Raw genomic sequence first — 19,929 nt, 5'->3', positions numbered from 1 at the left:
TCCAACCCCGACCACGTTTTTGCTCTCCTGTCCCGGCTACTAACCCGTTTTTCCGTTTTCTACACCGCCATCGCTCGCTACGGAAGATCCACTTCCGCGTTCAGAGTGACCTGCTTCCCGTGTCCAGCAATCACCGGATCGTGGGCGCAACCCTTTCTCTTTCTTCCAATGAAACTTGTGAGAAACGCAACGCAAATGGGTCCTGTCTGGTCCTGACAATCCCTTTACTGGTAAATACCCCAAAATCAAATATCATATCACATACAACCCTCGATCTGCTAGCAGCAGTTTCATAAGGGTGTTTCATCCCTATTGGTGTGTGTGTGAATGGGTAAGTGTGAAGCACATTGTAAAGCACTTTTGGAGGTCTTCATTGACTTGAAAAGCGCGATAGAAATGCATTTACATTACATTACATTACATTTATATTTACTTACAAAGTACAACTAAATACAGTTATGGCAGCGCTGTCTCAAACACACAGTAAAAAGTCAGTGAATTTCTTCTAATGGAGATATTTTCCCAACCATTGACACTTACATTCAAGCAGAATTTACACTAAAAGATAAAATACTGAAATTAGGGAGTAAGCTTATATGCGCATAATTGTTTTTGTATCATTAGGAGAGGTAAGTAGAGTAGCCAAAACATTTACCTGAGTAAAAGTACTGTTACTTCAGGATAATATGTCTCAAGTAGAAGAAAAAATAGTGATCCAAACAATTACTAAAGTAAAAAAGTACTTGGTGAAAAAACGACTCAAGTATTGAGTAACTGTAGCACCAGCTATTTTTTTTTTTTTAAAAACAACCATTCAATCAGATCATCAAATCATCGTAATCCATCCATTCAACAATAAATTACATTTAATTAACAAATAGATTTGAATGATCAAGTTTAATTCAAGTACTCTAATAAACAATAAAATAATAATGGTATAAGTCAAAGACATATATTATGCAAAAGTAACACATTTAACAGCACTAGTTATTTTTTTAACATGCTCTGCAGGCAGATAGCCGAGGGGTCGGAACCCCAAAATGTTGAAGAGCCATATTGAAGCAAGTTACTTAGTAGCGGCTTCAATGTAGCCTAATGTAGCGGAGAAAGAGTACTGTTTCTTCTTCACAAATCTATTCAAGTAAAAAAAAGTATCAGGATTTAAAAAAATACTCCCAGAAATACAAAATGTCCCCAAAACTTACTCAAATAAATGTAATGGAGTATATGTAAACCATTACTACCCACCTCTGGTCACCAGTAGCGAATGGTAGAGAACACATGAGGAAGGTGTCTGGCTTATATACGAACATGAAATCAACAGGAAATCAATGGGACTAACATGAGCACAGAATTTACAGTAAAAGTGTGCTGAACTTATGTCTTTTTATTTTTTTAAAACTATTTTTGCAATACATTATAACAGGAGAACAAAAGAAAACGTCTTGAACATAACCCAGGATTGGAGAAGGAGATCTTTAACTGGTTTGAAGCCCAGAGACAAAATGGATATGGGATGTCTCGTTTGCAAGCTCTCATGATTGCAAAAGCCAAGAAATATCAAGGCTTCATTGCCTCCACAGGTTGGTATACACATTATCTTCCATATCTTGTGGCTATTTTAAAGTAATTTTAGGGCAGTCAGCTTCTATCCAAGTAAATATATGGTAATTTGTGACTTGATAGTTACTTTCAGAGTAACCAGCTACTTTTTGGTGTCAGTAATCTGGGGGGTAACTGTACTACTTTTAAAATTAAGTAAATGGTCAGTGGGGTGCCGTCAGGGCCTGCAAGACCTTTTCTGCTAGCCTAGAAAATATCAAAATCATGTGATGTCATTTTATTCGTAAATTCCGAGCTCATGAAATCAACTTACTGATTGCCACAAGCATTATTGAAGAAGGTGTGGATATTCCGAAGTGTAACTTGGTCGTGCGATTTGACTTGCCAAAACAAACGCATCAAAGGTGAAGAGAACTTTTCACTCTTTGTGTCGCTGACGTCGTTCCCTCGGGGCGGCATTTTAGGGTAAACGCTAACAGGTTTACCTATTTTGTGCAAAAGTGGTGGGAAATAGAATGAGAGGGAAGGCCCAAATAGGGTTGGATGGGTGGGGTGAAACGTACTCTGGACGTGAGCTCGGTTCAATTAATGGATAATAGGGATAAACGAGAATGGCGAAGGATTATCAAGAATGACTGTTATGGACGCATATGATGCGGAGGGGGTAACCCAACATATTGTTTGTCAGCTTTCTTTCATTATTTTCTCCCTGGTTGCACTGCTTCAAGATGTTTGCGATTACAATCAAGCATTTGACAAATCACATTTTAGCCATTACTTGTCACCAGGGTCAGAAATCTGCAGTAGGCCTTCACAAGGAAATCCGCAGTCCATTGTGACCATAAAACTGTTCAGCCAATCAGACTTCGAGTTTGCGACATCAAGGCCAGCTAGGGGCCATTAATGCATCAAAGTAAGGGTGATTTTTTTTGCCTTCTTCGACAACCAACAGCCCGGCGCCAAAGTGTGCACTCCCCACGAATCAAAGGTGAAAATATGGATTTTTTTTCAGGCTCTGTTTTTAAAATTAAGTTAATCTATAGGGCTCGGCTTGCTTCAAGCTTTTATACCTTCGGCCCGGGTCGGGTCGGATGTTTCAGGAAAATTTAGGCCCTCTCTTACCTCTATTTCTTTCATTGCCTTCCAATGTGAAGTGAAACAATACATACTATCCAGAAAGCTTTCCCTGAACCAGATGACTATTAAAATCAATAGTATTTTCAAACATTTTGGCACTACCTTTGTTTCCTCGTGTTTTTTTTTGTTGTTGTCGTTTTTTTAAAATTTCTGGTTTGTTGAACAGTTTGAGTGTGCTGTGCTGCTAACGCAACATTGTCATAATATTTTTGTATGGTAAAATATCTGCTTTTGTGGAATAAAACATCAAAAATAAATAGATCGATAAATAAATGAATATTTTAAAAAAGGGGGTTCCAAATCCACGTGACATTTCCGCGGTTCCATCTGTCAACAGTTTGCGCATGCGCAGAACGCTGCAGCTGCGAAGGGACATTCTCATAGTTGACGTCTTCCACGGCTTTAAGAAGTTTACTTTGCCGCCCAGCGACGGCCATAAACAAGAAAACGGCCAGGGTGGCAGAAAAGCGGACGAACAGGGCGTGTAACAAACGCTTATGTCGACTTAGTAAGCCACCCGAACACGCCACGCGTCTCATATTCGAGCAGGCTGCTCAAGTTTGTGGATGGCGGATGTTGACACAAGTGACTTGTCAGTAAGGTAAGAAAACTCCGATATTTGTCTCCCGGGTTCCGTATTTCTATTTTAGTCGACTTTGGTAACTTTTCCCCAACTACTATAACTATTTTTGTCGCTGTCGTTTTCAATTGTTAACAAAAAAAGAAATGAGAAAAAGAAAGAAAATGGAGTAAAATGGCGGACACGACCATGGTTTTGATTTATGAGTCCGCTTGAAGACGAACCCCAGATGTTAGACTAAAGTGTGTAATGTCTAACCCGTGACTTTCGGCGTGGTGAGTTCAGTCGGGACGTCAAGTGGGACATTTGTTGATTTCACGTGCAAGACACGCGCGGACCGACGCGAAACTCTTCAACGTTCGTGAGCGTGGAAAGCTGAAAGTAAAAAAAACAAAACTTTTACTGCTAATTGGAAAAAAACGATCCCTGCTGCTAAATAGACTGAGTTGAATGATGAATTATCTGACTTGCTATGAAATAGAAAGTAAACATGTAGAATTAAATGTACAATAAAAAATCCCCACAAATATATGCCATATAAATAGATTAATACTAAAATAAATCACGACATACCCACATGGTTGGTTGGATCCCTTAACCACGAGGATCTAAGGTCAGCATTTAATGTGGTGTGTCTTGGGCAAGTACAGCCTGGTGGTGTCCATATCGCCAGGACAACATATGACATACATGTTTTTTCTTAATTTCTTACTTCATTTTGTCTTTTGTTTAGTACAAGATTTATATTGTGATGGCCTTGTGTTTTGTTACATCAAAATGTTTTTCAAATGACAAGGAGGCACAGTTGCCTGAGGTTTTCACCTTTTGGTTGATCGATGATCAACGGTTGGCACTTCCTCTATAGACAGAGGATCAACCAATAGGATCAGTGATCAACTGTCGTCACTTCCTCGATGGAAAGAAGATCAACAAATTCGATCAGTGATCAACGGTCGTCACTTCCTCGATGGACAGAAGATCATTCAATAGGATCAGTGTTCAACTGTCATCACTGCCTCTATGGAGGGAAGATCAACCAATAGGATCAGTGATCAATTGTCGTCACTTTCTCTATGGACGTAAGATCAACCAATCGGTGAAAAGCTCAGACAGTTTGACACGACGGAACACTCGACAAAATTTATAAATATATTAATATATTGCATTTATATAATCTTTTTTGCTATTGTGTGATTTATTTATGTGTTCATTTATGTATATGACATATATGTGTAAGTATTTATTAACATATTTATTGTCTCTTGTTATGGGATTGGTCCTCCCATAAGTAATGTTGATTTATTTTCTTTTGTTTGTTTATTTACCTGTTCCATTTGCAAACAGACAAAAACTGCCGGCTCCCCTGCAGTGATGTCATCTTGGTGGTGGGAGCAGTGGTCTCTAGGGGGCTCAAATGGCACTATTGGTTCTAGCGGCCCCAAAGACCAGACCTGCTTCAACGGAACGCAGAATACAGTCTTGAATGGAGTCCACTTTGGGGGCGTGCCTGTTGTGCTGCTACTCAACTTTAGCTTCTTTTTGGTAGGAGCTACAATTTTTTAGTAATTTAAATCGGGGGTTTTGAAAACTTTTGATACGTTTATAGTTTAGGTTGCTGTTTCAAATTCAGCTTGAAGGACCAGATGATAAATTTATAGTTCAATAGACTCTCAAAATAAGAATTAAAGACATCAATGAAATTTGAGGTCACAGGTGGGGGCCTCAAACTTGTGTCCCGTGGGCCCCTATTGCCCCACAGACTGCCTGTTTGAGACGACTGATTTACATAGTTAGGATTGTGTAAAATGGTTCGTCTGTCCTATTTTTGTCCTACAGATATTGCTGATCCTGTTCTCTGTTATACGGAGAAAATTCTGGGACTATGGACGTTTGGCTCTGGTTGCGGACAATGAAAGGTTGGTTTTGGGTTTTGACCTAGAAATGCCAAACGACATATTTTCATACTATTTACCATCCGAACATTTTTGTTTTAGGGTCACAGGAACGGGGCGCCCCCAATACAAACCCACCTCGTCCTGTGTTTCCAATTGTGATGACCTCGAGTACGAAATGGTTTGTTAAATCAAATTATGTATGATAAAAGCCCCAAGTGATTTCATGCTATCTGAACATCTGTTTTGTGTCTGTTTTTAAGGGCTTCTGTTCTTGGCTCCCTTTCATCCTCAGAATGGAGTGAGTGTCATTTGTCGCTATATAAATGCAGCTCAAGCGTGTCTCCTTTTTAAACTACATTTCTTTTCCAGTGATGAAAAAATAAAAGCTAGATGCGGCCAAGACGCCATCCACTACCTGTCCTTCCAGCGGCATCTGGTCATCCTACTGCTGGTCATTACTGTCACTTCCCTCTCAATCATTCTGCCTGTCAACCTGTCGGGTAACCTGCTGGGTAAGCTTTAGTGCTTAGTGATTTTAACAGACTGCATTTCTAGTATATACCATGTTATATAAAGATAAAAAGAATTAACCCATTTCCTCTTAACATAACTGTGAATTAATATGTGAAAGTGGAAGGAAACATTTCTTAACTGCTAGTTCTCCTTTTTGTCAAAAAGACTAATGCCATTTTTTATGTAAACACACCTCAATAATACCCATAATTTACTATTTTAATGGGATGAAGTGAAGCAAGAAAAAAAGTTAATTACTCTGTTTTTAAAAACTTTCTATACTAATTGTCTTTCAGGCAATGAGCCGCAGAATTTTGGAAGGACAACTATTGGGAATCTTCAAAAGGGGTAATGAACAACAACATGAAAACCGAACAATATGCAATTGAGCCCTCAGTAGACTTACACAAGCTTTGTTGTTTTTGACCGTTTGGACGGCAACAGGTCAAGTGACATTCATTACATCTATTTGTGTAGCTCTTAATCAGAGAGGCCCGCAGTCATGGTCTGGTGCAAGGGTTGAGAAAGAATCTGCTCCACTTTACACATTGAATTTATAATAATTATGTGGTGGGACACGCTTTACAATCGGCCTGGCCATTAACATTTTAAACTAAATGAACTATTTTGCACAATACAAGAAACACATGCTAAATTAATATAATATTCACTGTTTTTCCTTAGTGTTTTATATTTGCAATATGTTTGCGAAACAAATGCAGTATTCATAATCTGGTTAGTGATGGCATTAAATCAATATTCGTGCAATTCCTATGTGATCTTGTGATGCTCTCACTGAAACACTGGAAAGTTTTGGCTTGGTTGATGCAAGGGCATTTGGTTGAGTTTTTTTGTCAAGCCTTTTAGACTTAATTCCCGCATCTTATTTAAAGTATTTTATGGATTCTTTGAGCAACAGATTTTAAATGTAGTCGATTGCTCTCTTCAGGCAGGCGTTTTCCCTGCCACCTTTAAAATGGCAGTGGTGAGACACCATCTGAAGAACAACATTTTAGACCCGAGCATTTTTAATGATTACCGTCCAGTGTTCAACTTAATGTTTTTAAGCAAAGTTTTAGAACATTTGTTTTTATCCAGCTGTATTCTTTTCCAAGAAAACAGCATTTTAGAAAATTTTCAGTCTGGTTTTAGGATTAACCACAGGAAAGAGACCGCCCTTTTAAAGATTTTAAATTATATCTGGTATAGTATGGATTTTGATAAACTAACAGTGTTGTTGGATCTCGGTGGTGCTTTTGACATAATAAATCACCACATTTTGTTTAATAGACTCAGAAACCTTGTGGGCATCTCTCGTAGTGTTATAAACTAGATTTATTCCTATCTCACAGACTGACATTTCTTAGTAAGTATAGATGAATGCTACTCCAGAACCCAGGAAGGTAAATGTGGGGTTCCCAAGGTTTAGTTTTTAGGCCTGGTACTTTTTAATCTGTACTGTATATGCTTCCTCTTACGTATGTCATCAGGAGAAACAGAGGCAATTTCCATAGTTACAGTGACGACACCCAGCTGTACATTGCTGTGTCCCTTCATGACACAAGTCCTATAAATACCCTTTTAAAATGCACTTTAGATATTAAGTCACGGATGGACAAAACTGAAGCCTTAGTTATCACTTCTGAAAGTCAGAGAAAGAAACTTTTACCAAAACTACAAGGTTTTAAAACTTCAGATTGCGTTAAAAAGGACAGTGTTATTTTTGTACTCGGAGCTCAACTTTAAAATATAACTAAAATTGTGTTTCATCATCTTGAGAATCTAGCCATTTCTCATTCAGGCAAAGGGGGTGCCGATGCATGCTTTTATATTCTCTCGTTTTGATTTTTGTAATGCCCTGCTCTCTGGTATTCCCAAAAAGAAAATGGCCAACTTGCAGCTACTACAAAACTCGGCAGCAAGTGTGCTTACGGGAGCCAGGTAGAGGAATCACATTATCTCAGTTTTACCTGCATTGGCTCCCCGTGCGTTTCAGGATCCATTTATTTTTTTTAAGAAGATGCTTTTACTAGTTTTACAAGTTTTTAAATGTGTTAATGGTCTTGAGGCCATCTGCTACTATCCCTATCAGTGTGGTAAGCCTCCCTTTCCTCAAATGGTTAGTCTGTGCCTTGCCATAATCTTATTTTATTTTTATTACAATTATTATATTTTTATTGTATTCCAACCATTGTGTCTGGCTGTGTTTTACGTGTTCTGGGTTGTTGGATGGGGATAAAGGAGGGGATTTTATTGTACACTAATTGTGTGTATGTGTATGTATGAATGTATATATATATATATATATATATATATACACACAGCACTATGAGTAGTAATTTATTGCCTGACTGTGCTTTACAAATATATTTTGATTTGATTTGAAGTGCTGATTTCTAGACACATATTGCAGAAGCAAAACTGTATGTTTTAATGGCAGTGTTGGTGTGAATTAGACCCCAATGTTAGTGTTTTACAAGGATATCCACTGAGTAGTGTCAGGGCTTTGATTAATGCATTTGTTTTTGTTTTCAGAAACGACTGGTTTTGGCTTCACACGGTATTTGCCGTCCTCTATCTCGCCCTCACTGTTGTTTTGCTGCGACACCACACATCGAAAATAAAAGGCATGGGTCCAGATACAGTAAGTTTCTGTTTAAAAAAAAAATAAATAATAATTTACGCTTAAAGGGCACTTATCCTTAAAGTTAACCTGCCATGTTTATAGGCCAGAAAGACCTTGTTTGTGACCTCGGTTCCTAAAATGGCAACAGAGGAAGATGTAGAGACTCATTTTATGTGAGTGGATTTTGTGTCAAGAGTGTTGTTTGCTCCTTGCGCTGTCCCTTATATTTGTGTTTGCTTTTGAAAAGAGAGGCGTATCCATCTTGCCAAGTGTCTGCAGTCAACCTTGCCTATGATGTGGCCAAGCTCATGCACCTTGATAAAGAAAGGTAAAAGGTTTTGTTTGAAATCACAACCAAACTGACTTGCCAGACAAATGTGAACCAAGCGGTTTATTTAGGCATTTTGAAGACAATACAATGCAAGGTGTTACAAATATTTGAAATAGTTATTCACTCCAGGGTTCGAGCTGGAAAAAACCTGCGTTATTATGAGCGCGTCCTGGAGAAGACCGGTCTGCGGGAAAAGATCCATCCCAGACTGTGTGGATGTCTCTGTTGCTGTGCACACTGTGACAAGGTAAAAATAGCTGACCAGGTTTTGGAATTCGTACCATTTCAAAGAATAAGCTTCAAGCTGATTTTCAGTTTCTTTATCCTAGGGATAAATCAATCATGTGCATCCTCTTTCAGGTAGACGCCATAGAATACTACAACACCAAAGAAAAAGATCTGCTGGAGGAGGTGAGGCAGCAGGTAGAAGTAGTTCCACAACGCCCTCTAGGGCTTGCCTTTGTCACCCTTCAGACGGAGTCAATGGCCAAGTAGTGAGTAGTCATTTATTATTTTTTCCGCTCAGGCCAAAAATTCAAGTCCAAACACTGTCATTACTTTTAAGCAGAGTTGGCTGTAATCTACGCTATGATATATTCAGTCTAGGGGCAAACATTGACTACCCTGTTTTTCTGGCTAAACAAGGAAACCTCGATTCTTGCCTTTGTTGAAAAAAATGTATCATTCCTGTCACTAATGCCTGTTGTGCACCTTTATTAGCATTCTGAAAGACTTCAACGCGCTCGAATGTGGTGGTACGAGTTGGTGTGGCCAACAGCCTCAGCCTTCGAGCAAAAGTGCGAGTATCAAAGTGAGGAAATGGAGGGTCAGTTTTGCGCCACATCCTAAAAACCTTTACTGGTAAGGAAACAAAGAACAGGAAGTCAGGTAGAGTTGATTTCATCTAACAATAGGTTTACATGCAGGGTATAGTTTGTAAATCTCTTAATGTTCCGACGGCCTGTTTAAGGTTTCAGACTTGATAAGTCACTGAAATTTGTCATGCCTCATGTAATTGGAAAGTTTAAACTCTTAGGATTTAAGATATTGTGATAATTATAAAATATTCTTAGCATATAAACCTCATAATCATTCTGAAACGAGATAGCCGGATTTTATAAAGCTGGTACATCTCACCCAAAGGTTTTGTAATATTTCACTTGTAAAATGATTCCCCGCAAATATGGTGTGGTTACATTCACGAAAGTCCAGTGAATCCAACTATGAAAAGTGCTTACTCCAAAACACAAAATGATGACAACAGAAAAAAAAATCCATCTAAAAGCATTCCTGCATTGTTTGAAGATCTTCGCAGTGATTCGTCTGTTTGGCTCCATACCTTCTCTTTAAAAATAAACAGACTCGTCAGATGACTTCCAGTATAGCCAATAGCTTCTGACATTTTGATTGACGCCACTGTTTGCGAATTCCAAGCTTCTTTTCACGGTCCTTTGCCTGTGACAACCTATGAGGACCTATATTGACCGATTCAAATGTGGAATGACACATTGGTTAGCCAATGAATTTCCCAATGTAATTGTATGAGCTGTGTTGATAGAGAACCGAACAAAACATGCTCAAATGTAAACTGGGATCTATTAGTAGCAAAAGAGCACCATTTTACATTCATGTAATCCCCTTGAGCTTATGATGTCTTATGCACATGCCAAGTTCTTCTTGCTTTACTAGCTAAGTCGCTAAATAAGCCTCAGGTGAAATAGTTTAATTCGCTGTCACATTCCCCAATCTGACAGTTCCATTCATGTAAACATACCCAAAGGCTTGATTTAAAGTAATTGCTTGTTTATTTATGCTTCCTGTCCAGGGACCATCTGTCTGTGCAGGGCTTTCCCTGGTACATGCGCTACATGATGCTCAACTTCTTGCTTTTTTTCCTGCTCTCCTTCCTTACAACGCCCACCATCATCATCAACACTATGGACAAGTTCAACGTCACCAAGCCTATCTACTATCTAAATGTATGCCCCCGAGGTGTGCTCACCCGGGCCTAAGATCTGACCTTTCTGCTTCTCGTCACTAGAGCCCAATCATTAGTCAGTTCTTTCCAACGTTCCTTCTGTGGAGCTTCTCTGCACTACTGCCCACCATCGTCTACTACTCCACGCTGGGGGAGGCTCACTGGAGCAGGTGTGGGGCATTCAGATTTGTCGGTGAGGTCAGATTGGACTATAACTTAAATTGTTCCGTCGTGGGCTCTTTCAGGTCAAGTGAGCAGCTGAGCATGATGCACAAGCTTTACTTCTTCCTACTCTTTATGGTGCTCATCCTTCCTTCGCTTGGACTCACCAGGTAATTTTGATTGATGATGCTTATATCTACTGTCAACTGCTACCTGTGCGCATGGTGTCTTTCTTAGAAAGCAGCTAGCTAAAAAGTAAAAATGTTTAGGGTACATTTTTGGAGTCAAAATATTTTTCAGACTGAAGGCCAATATTTTGAGCCACATCCACCTTACATACAAAAACTCATATTGGCCACACATTAACTTTATACCACTGGTATTGTAAAATTGCTAAACTTCCTGGAGATGTATATATTTCCTACTTGTACAGCTCCTCCATGGCATCATCTAAGAAACAGAGAAATAATACCACAAATGTTTGTTAGTGTGTATCATGCCTCATTGTTCTTTGATTGCAACAAAAACTGTAATCGTTCTCTTCACGTTGAATACTTGTGGCTTAAATTGTCTTCTAAGGCGAAATCCAGTCTTTTCTTATTCTACGCCATAAACTAGCACAGTCTTTTGTTATTCGATGTACTCTATTAAAGGAGTTGAATGGAATCATCATTGCAGCCTCTGTTACCTGATTTATCATGCACATTATTTATTTTTTCTGTCATTTTTGCTTAATGCCATTGGTGTGTTCACCAAAAGTAATAATGCAAGTTTAACCTCAGTGCTGGGATATGTGTTTTGGGGTAGTCCTTACAGCAATTGACTATTTGGGGAAACCTGTTATTTTTCTCTAAATAGTTGTTGTTTTTTTACTGCTTTTTTTAAAGCTTTTACAATTACTTGATGGTAGCGGGCAACTGCTAAACTGAACACAACTGCCAATGTTTCTGTGATAGCGAACAACTTTGTATTGTACGTTTTATTTTGTAGTGTAATAATAATAATGATAATAATAATAGTAATAATGTTCCAAAATGCCTTACCATTTAAATGGTAAATGGTCTGCATTTATATAGCGCTTTTCAAGTCACTGAAGTCCTCCCAAAGCGCTTTACAACGTGCTTCCACAGTAATACTACAAAAATACTACAGATAAGATACAAAAATGATGCCATGGTAAAAAAATAGGATAAATACTACTTTAGAAATACTAAAAAATACAAGTACAGCCTCATCTCATCTCATTAGCTGCACCGCTTATCCTCAGTAGGGTCGCGGGGGTGCGGGAGCCCATCCCAGCAATCATCGGGCAGTGGGCAACTGGTTGCTGGCCAATCGCAGGGACAGACAACTCACTCGCTCATTCACACTTAGGGACAATTTGGACCAGCCAATCCACCTGAAATGCATGTCTTTGGAATGTGGGAGGAAACCGGAGTGCCCGGAGGAAACCCACGCAAGCACGGGGAGAACATACAAACTCCGCACAGTAAGTCCGGCAGCTGGATTTGAACCCACACATGAGGTTCCCAAGACCTTAGAACTGTGCCGCACACGCGCTAACCGCTGCGCCGCCGTGCTGCCCACAAGTACAGCCGTACTCTAAAATATTGGAAAAATACTACAAAAATACAACTAGAGTAATGCTACAAAACACAAGTATAGTGATACTATGAAAATACCACAAATAATGCAAAATGAAATGTCCCTTACTATGTATGTTTTATTTGAAGAAAAATCCAAATTATTTAAATTGAATGAATATTTTTAAACCCAAGCTTCTTTAATCAAGATGCATAAAACATAAGACTGGACAGCTACATACTTTAAGCAAATGTATAGCATATGAATAGAATAGAATATACCTTTATTGTCATTGTTACAACATGGAATATATTGTGACAACGAAATTGGACGTGGCACTCCAGGTCCACATTTTACAGTGAGGATAAGGAAAACAAAGAGATAAAGGAACAAAGAAGATGTTTGTACCGTCCTTGTTGCATAGGCTTTGTTTTCCTCCGGAGTATTGAATGAATTTGGGAAGTACAGTCCTTAAGCATGCCCGATTAAAGTCGCCGGTGACTATAAGCTTTATTGACAGCAGCGGGCAGGAGATTTAGCGCTATGCTACCGTTAGCATCCGGTGGAACGTAAACAGCAGCCACAATGACCACAGTTAGCTCTCTCGGTAGAAGGGTCTACACGATACTGCTAGAAACTATATCGAGTGAGCAGTGTGTGTCAATGATTCGGCTGTTATTGTAGCACATAGTCCCCCACCATCATACACTAAGAATAGAAACAAAAAAAACACAGGGACAAGCATGACATCATTCTCCTACTCTTCCCGTCCCATCATTCCACCTACTTAATGTTTTCCACCATGAACGTCTTTGCTAAAAGTAAGATAAAAGCAGTTAGGCCTGGTGGAAAAGAATCATGAGAGCTCTTTAAACTCAGTTGAGCATTGTTGATACATCATCAATTTAACTTGCAACTTGTTTTAAGGATGCCTCAAACGATGCACCCCACCTTCAATGTACCCCTAACACTCAGTGCTAGAAACATTTAGTAAGCATAATAATCATATTTCCAGATGAAGTCTTCATGTTCCTCTGGCAGATCATTTTGTTTTACAGTTTTATTTCAAGAATTATTTTTGTTAAAATATCATATAATAATTAAAAAGTATTTTTGTGAGAAAACATGTTTATCACATCAGAATTTTTAAATTTTAAGTATTTTATAGAAATATATAGTATAATTTGGCAACATATAGCTTAAAAAAATGTTTTTTCTTTCTCGTAGCCTCGCCTTGTTTTTCCGCTGGCTGTTTGACAAAGAATTTCTGACTGACGGGAAGCTGAGGTTTGAGTAAGTCCTCCTGGTTGCACAAATCTTTTCCCTCTCACCTCTGGACGAGAAATGTACCAAAAAGAGGGGTGGGTATTGCCAACAACCTATCTGTAACCTTATTCAAGACGTGTCACAATACATACGATACATGCCTGCCAAAGTTCTATTCGATAGCATATGAATAACCTATATTTTATGTTGACAATATCTGTGTATTATTTGCCCTCATGTAGGTTTGAGATCAGGGGATGGTGTCATAATAGTCTGTGGTTTGCAATAATCTGTGGTCTGTGCAGCCCTTTGAGACTCTGTGATCAAGGGCGTCACAAATAAACGTGACTTGACCATAAACATATCAGATTGGAATAAAACAACAAAAGTACAATGTGCCAGGTTGCAGTTTGCCATCAGGATCTTGGTTGACGTTTTGGCACTGTGCAGCTAGGAGCACAAACGTGTTATATCATTATATGTATTGTAATGAGGTTTGTAATTATATATTCCCGTACAAATTAACCCTAATCACATGATCACCATATTTTGATTTGATAATTTTGACATTGAAGGTAAGATTTTAAGCCCAAGCCAGACCTGAAGTAGTCTGCATCAGTCACCCCTTTTACTCTCGAGTCCTCACAAATACAATATGAAAATTTAGATATGCTTCCGGCTAGGACCTTTAAATCTTGTTTATTGCTCGGGCTACGGCTGGGTTGACTTTAATCGCTGTGGGCCCTGGTCGGATCAGGACGGATTTTTTTTATGCCCGATCTTACCTCTAGTTGACATCGTTTTGGTATTGTTTGCGCTCCTCTAGATGTGTGTTCTTACCTGATCAAGGGGCCTTCTTTGTCAACTACGTGATTGCTGCGGGCCTTGTGGGCTCTGCTATGGATCTGATGCGGTTACCCGGTCTTCTTCTTTACACCATCCGACTAGTGTTTGCCCGCTCGGCTGCTGAAAGAAAATACGTCAAACAGGTTGGTAAATGTTATTAACTGGAGTGTCAAACTCATTTTATCTCAAAAGCCACATCGTTGAGACAAACATGGGCCCGGCTAGTAAAAGAACGGCATCAAAACTGTGCCATAACTGGGGATCTTTCAGAGGCTCACAGTTAAATTACAATCATGATTCTGGGGTGCAAGATTCGTATATAAAACGATGAAGAGGGTTTTTTTCCCTCAATATATTTTCCCTTTCACGGATCCCTTAACCGCATAGGTCCTCGGAGCACCAATGAGGACCAAACTCTGGGCTTTTTTCTCCGCTGTTGATGGTCCCTGGCCTGTTGTCCCATTACTAAGATTTAATCTCTTGCCGTGATTATTTATTGTGCATTTGTAAAAAAAACAATTGAATTCATTTCCACCAACCTCATACAAACTGAAGGTGGCATGAAATTCACATACACACTAAGTGAAAATTATTTATATAATTGATTTGATTTTTTTCTTTTAATTTATTTTTTTAATGAACATGTTTACTTGAATTTAGGAAGTTTGGCCTTCAATTTCAAATATATTAAAGGATAGAGTTAAATTTCAATAAAGACACAGAGGTGCGATTTTTCATCTGTGTATTTCTTATACCGAATGGTAACTGCTAATATGTTTGAACCCTAGGGAGAAAAAGCGTAGTTTAGATAGATAGATAGATACTTTGTTCATCCCCGAAGGGAAATTCACATTTCCAGCAGCATCCCTGAGCTGAGAACAATCGAGAACAAAACAAATGTAGCGGTTAAGAAAGACATCCAAACACTACTCTTAAAGGCAATTGTATTTCCATAAACTGTGCATCTGTGACTTATATTTTAAATAGAATGGCATTTGGATAGGTGTTTCCTTAAATATTCTTTGGTTGGTAAATGGTAGTCAGTAAAAGCAACTACAGTGGGTGAATTGGAGTGGCTTTGGCGACATCTAGTGGATATATTTAGAACTGCAGGTATTTGACGCAAAGCGGCTCGTCGGCTGTGCCTTGTGGGCCGGTGTTGTACCGAGAAATGCATCCCTGCCGAGATTTGCATCCCCTCGCTACTATAACCACTTTTACTTCGTTTTATCTCACTTTTATATCATTTTTCGAGAATGTGATGGCGAAGATATAACAAAAGCCACTTCGACTTGCATTTGTTGGGAATGTATACAATTTAAACCATTCTGTCTTTGTATTTGTTGTGAATGTAATCGAACGGTAATGCACACCATATATAAATCACTTTTGAGAACTGTTATGCACTCTACCATAAAGCTTATTATCCTGAAATAAGATTTATGGTAGAGTGCATAACAGTTTCAATACGAGCGATTTGAATAGAAAAGGGCAAAATAAACATGTTACCTGCTCAAAAGTGATTTATATACGGTGTGCATTACCGTTCGATTACATTCACAACAAAGACTGAACGGTTTAAGTTGTATTACATTCCCAACAAATGCAAGACAAAGTGGTTTTAGTTATATGTCCGCTATTGCATTCCTGAAAAGTGATATAAAAGTGAGATAAAACCAGGTCAAAGTGGTTATAGTAGCCAGGGGATGCAAATCTTGACAGGGATGCATTTCTCGGCACAACACCGGATTAAATTTGTTGGTGGGTCTGATCCTTCCCGCTGACTTTATCTTTGACACCCTTGTTTCAGATGATTTATCATCAACGTGACACTGACTGAAAAAAAAGCAAACTCTTAAGATGTATTTTTGAATGGCAGAAATATTGATATGTTTGATCTTCTAATCATGCAGCTATACACATAGTTAAAGCGTTATTAGGGACTCTAGACCAAATAGATTCAACACAATTCTGTAGAACCCTAATTTTTCTATGTTCTTACATTCTTTTTTTTATTCAAAGAATCAAGCCTATGAGTTTGAATATGGTGCCATGTACGGGTGGATCCTGTGTGTCTTTACTGTCATCATGGCATACAGTGTCATCTGTCCCATTATTGTGCCTTTTGGTAAGTGCTACAACATACCTTTGCACTTGTGATGTTCATCAAAATATCGTGTTCCTAATGGTGACGTGTCCCCACCAGGTCTCTTATATATGACGCTGAAGCACCTGGTAGACAAGCACAACTTGTACTTTGCCTACCTGCCAACACGTCTTGACCGCCAAGTTCACTTAAAAGCTGTCAATCAAGCTTTAGCCGCACCCATCATCTGCCTCATATGGCTTTATTTCTTTTCCGTCCTCAGAACAGGTCAGTGACATGCAAAGGGTTTCACGGTGATTGTTGTCTGAAACGTTTTTAGCGACATTTTAGGAACCTCTGTGATGTTCCAGGTTTTTGGACACCCACTTCTCTGTTTACATTGGTGGTGCTTATTGTCACCATCCTCATCTGCATCAGCCACACCTGTTTTGGCCATTTCCAGTATCTCAGTCCACACAATTACGTGGTGAGTTTCATGTCACGTTTGCCGAGTTTACACTTCATCTGGTGACTCGATGGGTGATACTTGAAATCTGATCCAAGTGAATACATAGTGGTATTGAAAATGTTTTATATTATGAATGAAATAACTACAATGCAAAAATATAAAAACAACTGTTTCAGAACAAAAGAATGAGTTAAACTCAAAAAAATCGTCAATTTAACAATACAACTACTGTAGCATGGCGGCGCAGTGGTTAGCGCGTGTGCGGCACAGTTCTGAGGTCATGAGATCAAACCTCCTGTGTGGAGTTTGCATGTTCTCCGCGTTCTTGCGTGGGTTTCCTCCGGGCACTCGGGTTTCCTCCCACATTCCAAAAACATGCATTTCAGGTTAATTGGGCAATCCAAATTGTCCCTAGGTGTGAATGGGCGAGTGGTCTGTCTCTGTGTGTCCTGCGATTAGCTGGCAACCAGTTCAGGGTGTCACTTGCTCACTGCCCGAAGGCAGCTGTGATTGGCTCCAGCACCCCCGCGACCCTACTGAGGATAAGCGGTGCAGAATGGTGACGTTTCCAATGGATGGATGGACAACTAAAGCATAACAATGTCAACAAGTTATCTAAAGTACTTTTCACTTAGAAGTAAGATCAGGCTTAAAAAAAATCCAGCCCGACTCAACCTGCCTTGATTTAAGGGGCCGAGCCTGAAGTAAACCCAAAGGGTGATGAAGTGCGTGCTTCGGCGCCGAGCAGTGTGTATGCTGTGCCGATCCTCCACAAAGAAAAAGAAACCTAGAACACATGACGAATGGATAGTTAAAAGAAAAAAAGCAAGAGAGAATGATTGACATTTTATTCCCGAACCCGGCCCAAAATTCTGGCCTGGGCCTAAGATCTTGTCTCTACTTCCATTACATCATATTTTGAAAATAAAGCCACTTATGCGGATAAATTGTTTCTCATTGCCCTGTTGCCATAGTGATAAGTGACAACAAATTTTTGTTCATAAACATTAACACGTTTATATTTTTGGTTGCAGCCCGCTGCTGGGTGAGCTTTTTTCATGTGTCTGTCAATTTGTGGTGTTGCCACAGTAGCAAATCACTTAACCACTCAAATTACATGTGATATTGTCCTTTTTTCTAGTAGAAAACAGTCCACAACGCGTTCAGCCTCTGTTATTTTTACCTTCTGGTAGTGGGAAGCTCATAGATTTGGCCGTCTCTTCTCCATGGCTGGCACGGCAGGAGACTACTTAGCGATGGGTCCTTAATGTGTGTCTGTCAGTCACGACTCTGGTGTTAACTTGGCCGGTGGCCGAGGGCGCTGGGTGAGAGAGAAAAAGGCTGTGCTATCTACATAGAAAAGCGGTGCTTTGAGTGAATTGGATATCGATCCCAAGGCAATAGTATCAATCCGATCTAAGTACTTGATTAGTATCCATAATATCGATATTTGGATCGATCCGCCCACGTCTACCGGTGACATTTCTCGTTTTCCCCTCCAGGTGAGAGACGACGATGAGGACACGCCTGAGGGAGAGGAGGAAAACGCCTCGGTAATAGCAACTGTTCTCTTAAACAAATTCATATCTTATCGACTCCGTGTATGACTTCATTCACAGGTTTACCTACCCAGAGTGCTGAATCCTAAATCGTCCGCGGAGCCCCCGAAAGCAGCTCAGGCCGGACAGTTTTACGGTTCCACTGATGGCAGCCTGTCACGTAGCTCCAGTCCTATAGAGGACGGCAGTACAAAAAAAGATTTTTATGCTACCTAGTCTTCACTACGGTAGGGGAAGAAGGCCACTTTTTGAGCGTTAAAGAGCCATGTTTACAAGAAGGAGGTACACTTTTGCACTTCTGCGATTGGTTACTAAAACGAATCCTGCACAGCTTTGTATAAGAACTTAAAGAAATTTAAAAAATGATGTACATGCCAACAAAATAAGCATTACTGATGCCAAAGATGTAATTGAGCAGTTTCTGATTCAAACAGATTCAAAAGTATTTCATTGTATTGCACTTTTAAGCCATTAACCTGTTTCATGTCCACTGAAGATTTTGCAACCAAAATGTTCAAAACAAATACAAAAATATGACAAAAGTCCAAACTTTGCTTTTTTTAAATAATCCATAAAAAGATAGTTAAAAAATGTTTAATTTAAAATCTACTTTTTGCACATTACTAAGAATCAACACTTTTTTAAATTTTCCACTTCATTTTTAAGACTGCATGGCCTGTTCAGTCACATTCGGGTGTATTTTGGAGGGAAAAATTGGCGCACTTTTTCCCGTTATTTCCACTTTACCAAAAATTCTGGTGTCATTTTCCCTTTTTTACATCGCAGATTTTTTTTACAACAATTTTTTTTCTGCACTGTTAAAAATCCATTCTTGATCAGTAATCCCCAACCTTTTGTGTATTAAAGACAGGTTTAATGTCTGACAATATTCTCACAGCCTGGCCCAATAATAACATGAGTAATAATAACAATAATAAAATCCTCTATCACTAGTTGTATAGGTGACATAGGAAGAGGCATTAGGTTTTATCTCTACCACCATACCGTCCTGAAAAATATAAATGCAAAAAAGCAACCTTTTTGGTGTACGATAACGATGGTGTATGAACCTGACTTCAAAGATCATTAAAAAAAATTCATTGTCAATTCTCATTTTGGTATTTTGTCAATAGTACACGTCAATAAATGATTTTAATCATGGCACCGTGTATTCAACAACGTAGTACCGTTAGTAAAAATGGTGTGATGATGAGGTATAAAGAAAAAGCTTGTCTACTTGTGATCCCAAGAGCCAAGAAGAAATCTGCATGTTCAAGAGCATTCTCCATCCAGGCTTCGGTGCTTCCTTCTTACGATTAAGGTCCATGCAAATA

At 39.1% G+C, this 19,929-nt stretch overlaps 1 protein-coding gene and 1 long non-coding RNA gene across 2 annotated transcripts; one reads left to right on the top strand and one right to left on the bottom strand.

Moving 5' to 3' along the window:
- The first annotated feature begins 3,028 nt into the window (after positions 1-3,028).
- On the top strand, positions 3,029-19,107 carry tmem63a (transmembrane protein 63A). The gene is made up of 23 exons (XM_088324953.1): positions 3,029-3,301; positions 4,625-4,822; positions 5,117-5,196; positions 5,275-5,353; positions 5,436-5,473; positions 5,545-5,687; positions 5,985-6,036; positions 8,224-8,332; positions 8,417-8,487; positions 8,562-8,642; positions 8,775-8,892; positions 9,006-9,139; positions 9,366-9,506; positions 10,471-10,624; positions 10,687-10,793; positions 10,869-10,955; positions 13,597-13,662; positions 14,462-14,624; positions 16,504-16,609; positions 16,688-16,855; positions 16,939-17,054; positions 18,539-18,589; positions 18,656-19,107. Exons 2-23 carry the CDS (start codon positions 4,652-4,654, stop codon positions 18,809-18,811), a joined length of 2,391 nt encoding a protein of 796 aa, XP_088181079.1. The 5' UTR covers positions 3,029-3,301; positions 4,625-4,651; the 3' UTR covers positions 18,812-19,107.
- Positions 17,247-18,564, bottom strand: LOC148346149 (uncharacterized). The gene is made up of 3 exons (XR_015848269.1): positions 18,461-18,564; positions 18,220-18,357; positions 17,247-17,823 (listed from the first exon to the last, which is right to left on the bottom strand). It is a non-coding gene; the product is annotated as an uncharacterized LOC148346149 (long non-coding RNA).
- Positions 19,108-19,929: the final 822 nt, after the last annotated feature.

Source organism: Urocampus carinirostris, chromosome 20 (assembly GCF_059441175.1).
Source record: "Urocampus carinirostris isolate Australia breed hairy pipefish chromosome 20, RoL_Ucar_1.0, whole genome shotgun sequence".
NCBI classification, from domain to species: domain Eukaryota; kingdom Metazoa; phylum Chordata; class Actinopteri; order Syngnathiformes; family Syngnathidae; genus Urocampus; species Urocampus carinirostris.
This window is presented reverse-complemented; position numbering and strand designations above follow the sequence as displayed.

Excerpts from the sequence above, each read along its gene's own strand:
- tmem63a (XM_088324953.1), top strand. The coding sequence starts at position 4,652 with ATGTCATCTTGGTGGTGGGAGCAGTGGTCTCTAGGGGGCTCAAATGGC. Across the intron at positions 5,474-5,544 it reads CCTTTCATCCTCAGAATGGA|TGATGAAAAAATAAAAGCTA; the intron begins GTGAGTGTCATT and ends TTTCTTTTCCAG. Across the intron at positions 8,643-8,774 it reads ATGCACCTTGATAAAGAAAG|GGTTCGAGCTGGAAAAAACC; the intron begins GTAAAAGGTTTT and ends TATTCACTCCAG.